Source organism: Cervus canadensis, chromosome Y (genome assembly GCF_019320065.1).
Source record: "Cervus canadensis isolate Bull #8, Minnesota chromosome Y, ASM1932006v1, whole genome shotgun sequence".
NCBI lineage: Eukaryota > Metazoa > Chordata > Mammalia > Artiodactyla > Cervidae > Cervus > Cervus canadensis.
Window position 1 is genome coordinate 614,159 of NC_057420.1, and position 6,584 is coordinate 620,742.

General features: G+C 50.9%; 1 protein-coding gene across 3 annotated transcripts; it reads right to left on the reverse strand.

The window, feature by feature from the left end:
• Positions 1–3,289: 3,289 nt before the first annotated feature.
• LOC122436433 (testis-specific Y-encoded protein 3-like) lies at positions 3,290–5,529 on the reverse strand. 3 transcript variants are annotated; one of them, XM_043460229.1, is made up of 6 exons: positions 4,932–5,529; positions 4,229–4,306; positions 3,966–4,077; positions 3,721–3,866; positions 3,514–3,600; positions 3,290–3,421 (listed from the first exon to the last, which is right to left on the reverse strand). In XM_043460229.1, the coding sequence occupies exons 1-6, from the start codon at positions 5,457–5,459 to the stop codon at positions 3,305–3,307; spliced, it is 1,068 nt and encodes a 355-aa protein (XP_043316164.1). In that variant the 5' UTR covers positions 5,460–5,529; the 3' UTR covers positions 3,290–3,304. The 3 variants fall into 3 exon arrangements, with proteins under 3 accessions (XP_043316164.1, XP_043316163.1, XP_043316162.1); XM_043460228.1 differs by having other exon boundaries at positions 3,296–3,436; XM_043460227.1 differs by having other exon boundaries at positions 3,296–3,600.
• Between the last annotated feature and the right edge of the window lie 1,055 nt (positions 5,530–6,584).

The following is a 6,584-nucleotide window of genomic DNA, read 5'->3' on the forward strand; positions in this document are numbered from 1 at the left end:
AGTCTCTGGAAAAAACCTTCTGGCTAATCCTGTTATCTTAAGGTGTAAATTATGCGAGTAGGTCTAGTGAGGTCTTTGCAACTTCCAGACATTCTTGTGATTCACTGTAATAACTAATTAGAGAGTACATAATTCCATAGCTAAACACTAGCAAGACGGTGCTCTTTCTGCCCCCTTCGGATGCTTATGTCAGAAGCTTTCTCTATCTCCTTTATAGTTTACCAAAACTTTATTACACAAAAGTGCTGAGCCATCTCTGGCCCCAGATTGAATTCTTTTCCTCCAGGGCCAAGAGTCCCGGAATCTTTTCGTGGTTCAGCAGCAACCTTTCATCTTGGGGGCTTGTCCGGGATTCTTCAGGACAAGGTAAGGATGCTTGGAGCTCTACTAATTTGTTCTCCTAGAGAACACATTTTCTGCTGTACTTTACTAACTCGATGGCGTGCTTGCCTGAGTGAACGAAACACCCTGAGCAAAGCAGGTGAGGAGCCCTGCTCTGCAGTTTCGCGTCGGCCTCATACGGCTTATGGCAGAAACCTATTGGGGGCTTATACCGACCTGCCAATGCCAAGAGGCACCCAGTGTTTCCTTCGGGGATCGCCCAGAAATGGGCAAAGCGTGTGGACCAAACTCCCTTTTCTCGGTCAAACTTTTTGGTCTCCCTGACCATTTCATAACTCCTTGGATATCAGAAGTACTAACCCAATCTGTGGGATCTTTCAAGGCTTTCAAGGGACTGGTGATCTATGCTGTTACGGTGTACTACAACGTAGGTCCCAAACTTGGATTTGGTAGTCAGGAATCGCCTAGCCTCGCTAGGCATGGAAAGTTTGGAAGCTAGATGGAACTCTAGGTCCAAGAGCATCTCTGAGCTTAAAGGTTACTCAGATTGGAACTACAATGGACGTTTTTCCCCTTTGGTAATGCTGGCTCTTACTGGACCAGAGGAGACTCTCATACTGGTGTGGTGACGCTTGGAAGGAACATCTCAGTTTTATGTTCATATCAGTCTTACTGTGGTTGGGAATATATGTAACTATGACATTAGTAAAGTGCTGACCTTCATCCACTTTCTAAAGTGTTCTCACAGAACAGTTTTCTTTGACTATTTTAAATGGACCTGAGTAGGGAGTTCCCTGCAGTATGACTGACCATAAAGCCCAAAGTGTTTTGTTGTTGTTGTTGTTGTTGTTGTTTGCTGGCAGCCTCCACCTGTGGTCTCTGCAACAAGGGAGAGAATCAATATTTCATCAGATACTTCCTTCATTTTCCGCCTATTTTGGGGGTGAATTGGAAGTTACTCTTTTGGGGGATTGGCAGCAACTTTGTGATTACATGTTCATGAGAATTCATTCTTTTGTGAAATTAAGAAAACAAGTATTTGTGAACTCCTCAGCAGATATTGAACCACAGTCTCTTCCTTTGTTTCTGTTTGTTTCCATTTAATCTTTGAACACACCCTACAAAGGGGCACTTTTATCCTTGTTTGATACCTGGGGCACAGAGAGAGTTGTGGTTGCTAAGTTATAATTGCAGGAACGAATCTCAGGCATCAGATACAAGGGTGCTCTTTGTCCTATTTTCTTGTTGAGTTGGAGCAAACTGCACAGCACAGCAATGTCTTGCCAGTGACTGGGCCAGATCTGAGACCTGGCTTGGTCTCCCGTCCCGTCCTGTCCCTCCTGTGATGTGGAAGGGCTCAGCAGGTATGTGCCCATTTAGGTCACCACAGAGCATTGATTAGGGTTCCCTGTGCTGAACTGTAGGTTCTCCTGAGTTATCTGTTGTATACATAGTAGTGTATATGTGCACTATGTACATATGTCAATCCCAGTCTCCCAGTTTGAGTCTCCCCAACCCCCATCCCCTCCATCGGTAGCCCTAAGTTTGTTTGCTACAGCTGTGACTCCGTTTCTGCTTTCCCAGTCAGTTCGTCTCTGCCATCATTTTGCATTCCATATATATGCCACGTTGGACAGTATGTTTTCTCTTTCTGTCTCACTTCACTCTGTTTGACAGTATCTAGGTTCACCCACGGAGAAGGCAATGGCAACCCACTCCAGTACTCTCGCCTGGAAAATCCCATGGATTCAGGAGCCTGGTAGGCTGCAACCCATGGGGTCTCCAAGCGTCGGACATGACTGAGCGACTTCACTTTCCCTTTTCACTTTCACGCACTGGAGAAGGAAACGGCAACCCACTCGTGTTCTTGCCTGGAGAATCCCAGGGCCGTGGATGCCTGGTGGGCTGCCGTCTACGCGGTCACACAGAGTCTGACACGACTGAAGTCACGCAGCAGCAGCAGAAGCAGCAGCTGCAGCAGCAGCAGGTTCACCCACATCTCTGCAAATCACTCTGTTTCATGCCTTTTAATGAGTGACAGTACTCCGTTGTCTATATGTACATATTCTGTACCCATTCCTCTGTCAATGGACATTTTAGGTTTCCTCTCTGTCCTGTCGATTGTAAATAGTGCAACGGTGAACACTGGGGTGCAGGTATTGCTTTGAATTATGGTTTTCGCCAGATACATGCTTAGCAGTAGGATTGCTGAGTCACATGGTAGCTGTATTTTTAGTTTTTAAGGAACATCCATATAGTTCTCCTTAGTGGCTGTACCAATTTACATTCCCAGCAACAGTGCAAGAGAGTTCCCTTTTCTGCACACTGTTTCCAGCATTTATGGTTTGAGATTTTTTGATCATGGCCATTCTGATTGGTGTGAGGTTGACACCTAATGGCAGTTGTGATTTGCATTCTCCTAATAATTAGTCAGGTACATACCTAGGACCCCCACCCACTAAGATGTTACCTGGAACCCTAGCTCTGGGAAGGTGACTCTCAGCAAAGCTGACCGTGCACTCATATACACAAGGAGGCTACCTGGTTCACAGTGAGTTGAATGCTAAGTCTCTTTCCTTGTTCTGTACTCTTAAAACGTCTGATAATATGCAACAGAGAAGATACCTGGGGCACCACCTTCCAACAAAACTCCGTTCCATGGTTTCGATCTCTGGCCCTTGTTCACCAGACCCTTTCCATGAACATCTACATATCCCTTGTCAAACTGCCAGACCCACAGTTAATGGCCCCTCCTCTTCTGTCTCCACCCTCCCAAACCTCCACCCCACAGGAAGAACTGTGTCCCCTGACACAACCCCAAAATAGGACTTAACCCCCTCTGGGGCTCTCCACGGACCGGAAATTCCCACGCGGTAAATGGAGAATCCCACATGGAGCTTAAGTGTTTGTCCTAAGGACCTGCCCAAACAATAGGCAGACACATACAGTTAGTTGATGCTCTTTATTTATCCACCGGAATTATTTCAGGTTTACTTGTGTCTCCCTCTCGATCCGTTCCACTCGATCCAGACCACTCTTCAGTACTCTCCCGTCCAAGAGCCTTACGGTGGCCATTGATCTGCACGTGAAGCAGCTTCTTAGGTATTCTAGTTTAGGTAAAAGGGGACACTCCATCCTTAAGTTTCTCAAAATCTCCCCTGGGCTCCTCACCTCTCGTCCTCCCAGTTCCTCTCGTGGTGGAGCCTTCCTCCTCACATAGTACTGCAAAGGATTGGGCCACAGCTCCTTTATGATGATCTGCCAGGGAAATGAGCAAGCTCAGCACAGGGCCGGCCAGGTCCTGAGCCCCATGCGTGCACCGCCAAGAACTCCCACATAAATCACCAATTCTGTTCCAGTGCCCACGTGGGACCCTACCTCAGCAATCCGGTCAGTTCCTGTGAAGTTGTGGTCAGAGAGCCAGTTGAAGAAGTTAACGCTGCTGTCGTGGTGCCTGCGTCTGTATGCCTTACGTTCAAAGCCCTGGTGCCACTGAATTGGAGTGGAATGGGATGCTCGGTATCCTGCAGGAGAAGGAGTATGGGAGAAAGACCTAAATCACTTTCCAATTCAACCTCCACTTTTCTGCCCCCACCCCCCAAATCCAGGGAGCTGCTTCTTACCAGTGACATTAATGAGATACTCCTTAACAACCACTTCATTTTGGAGATACCTATTCCTCCGAAAGGACAATGTGATCGTGCAGTGATGAGTGGGATGCCGGAGTTCCTCCACCTGCCAGGACAAAGTGTGGGGGGTGGGGTGGTGGGGTGGGTGTGAAACCTCTTTACAGAAGAGCTGCCCTTTCCTGTCTTCAGGGATAAACCACATCCTCTCCGCTCCCCAGTCACCTCCCCTCCACAATGATCAGTGTCCCCTGCCTGACCTTCAAGTTGGTCATGAAGTGAAGCATGTTTCGGTCTTGGTTGGTCATCATACGTGACATTTGGGGGTGGTTCATAAACTTCTTTAGGTCAAGGAGCCTCTAGATGCTCGAGGTAAAAGTGCTGGAAGAACAAAGCTAGCCCAAAGGGTAGAATGGCACTGTCTGACTTCAACTTGCTCCTAATTAACTCATCATATTTCTGTTGATGAAGGCTGTCTGAACACCAGACAAGGCTGTGCTTCGGAATGCACTACCAGAAGGAGGTTCTCTTCCTAACAGGAAGGCCCCAAGCTCCATCTCAGCGTCCTGAAAGTTAGCTTACTTCTGGAGAACACACACTCCTAGCTACAACCAGTGTGAGCACGTACACATACCAACCTCCCCCCGAAATACACACAGCTTTTCAAAGAAGACCTGGATTCCAGAGAAGACTTTTCTCTGAAGAGTCCCTGGTGCTAACGACAATTCTGACTGGGACCTCAACAAGAAAACTCTAAGTACCGATTTGTGCTAGCCAGAACAGGAAGGACATCACACTTAATATCAGGAACAGATATGCAGGATGGTAACCTATACCCATCATTCAAAAAATAAAGTTTTGTACCAGAACTCTCACATCTGTAAACTGCTCCTGCAATAACAGAGGTTACCCAAAAAAAAAAAAAGAAAAAAAAAAAATCACAAGCACCACACCAAGGGATACAACCTCGACCCAGAAACCACGGATTCCCCGGATGATGGCGCTTCTGTGTTCTAGATGGAGCGTCCGCCTCTGACAGTTCTTATGTTTCAGGCGAGCATGCGCCCTTTGGGCTTGCTTATTCACCGGCTCCATCTCCAGCTGCAGGGTCGCCAGCGCCTCCAGTGCAGGCCGGTCGCTGGGAGTTCCGGGCCTTGCAAGTTCTTGGCCCTGCTCCTCCGAGGACACCTGCTCCTGCTCCTCGTACACCACCACCTCCACCTCCTCCATGACGTCTAACACCAACAGCTGCACATCCTGCCCGATTCCCGATACCTCTCCCTCCTCCAGGACAGCACCTTCCTCCACTGCCTCCACCCAGTAGAGGGTGGCCTCCACACCTGGCACACCACCTGGGGCCTGCATGGACTCTGCCGCCCCCACCGGGCTGCTAGGCCCCAGGGCCCCTCCCTCGTGAGGACCCACGCTCACAACTAAGATCCAGGATCCCGGGGTGATGCTACCTTCCCCTGGCCCCGTCTCACTCTCCATGATGCTCTGGCCCTAGCCCCTAGGGGCGAGGAAGCTGCCCGAGAGAGCACAGCCTGCCCACCTACCGCAGTCTACGTGGCACTACCCACAGCTTCCTTGCCGACAGCCAATGAGCAGGGAAGGGGAGACACGCATGCGCAGAACTGTGCGTCCCCACGCACGCGTAGGATGGTGGCCGGAAGGGGCCGAACTCCACACCCTGACCTCCAGACACCGGGACACGCCCCTTGGAATTCTGGGCACTCTGGCCGCAGGTGACCCAGCGGCCAAACTCGGCCCTGCGCAGAGTGCGCCGGTCCACGCAAGCCCTTTGCCTGACCAACAGTGCAGAAGTGCGTCACCAGCGACCGGGAGAGCCAGGCCAGTTGGAGGCGAAGGCAAAGAACCTGAACCTGATGCTGCAACCATCCTCAAGCTTGACATTGCCTCTGGGGCAGCGGGCGACTCCGTGTGCTCCACACAGGTGAGACAGGGTTCCTGGGTACCTCAGGGACAGAGGGGCGCACCTGGGATCCAACCTGCAAGCCCTGGGCAGGGCGTGGGGCAGGGGGCCGGGGGGCGGTGCAGGGGATCGTGGTGGCACGGGGAAGCGGGCGGGGCTCATGCCGACCTCACCGACGTGCACCCGCTGCAGAGTGCATCCCTCAGCTTGTGCCTTAGGCTTGAGCCGTGTCAGGAATGCAGCCATCCTCTGATGAAGAAGCAGAGCACTTTCCTCAGCTCGCTGTCCAGGCCCCACAACGCAGCCCCAAGCCAGACACCCTGGAGCCCCTGACCCGCGGGCTTTCAGCTCTTGGCCTGTCCCCCGGCCTGGCTTAGAGCAGGCAGCCGGGTGGCTAAGGATGTGCACCTGCGGATGTGCTTCCCAGAGGAACAGAGCTTCTCCGGGAAGTGTTTGAAGTGGAGCAACGTGCTCCTCCTGACCATTAGTTACTCCTGCCTCCCAGCCGAACAGCTAAGGTGGGCACACTTAAGTGCCTGGACAGATGCCACGCTCACACTCTGTCTCCTAGGATGTCTGGTGTTTCACACTGAGCACTTGCCTTAGGCCAGACACACACTCACACACACAGACTCACAGACACACATGTACAAACAGGTGACTGAATCACACATATACACACA

Coding starts and splice junctions, on each gene's coding strand:
- LOC122436433 (XM_043460227.1), bottom strand. CDS start 5,459: ATGGAGAGTGAGACGGGGCCAGGGGAAGGTAGCATCACCCCGGGATCC. Junction 3,867..3,965: donor GTATCTCATTAATGTCACTG/GTAAGAAGCAGC, acceptor CTTCTCCTGCAG/GATACCGAGCATCCCATTCC. Junction 3,601..3,720: donor GAACTGACCGGATTGCTGAG/GTAGGGTCCCAC, acceptor TTTCCCTGGCAG/ATCATCATAAAGGAGCTGTG.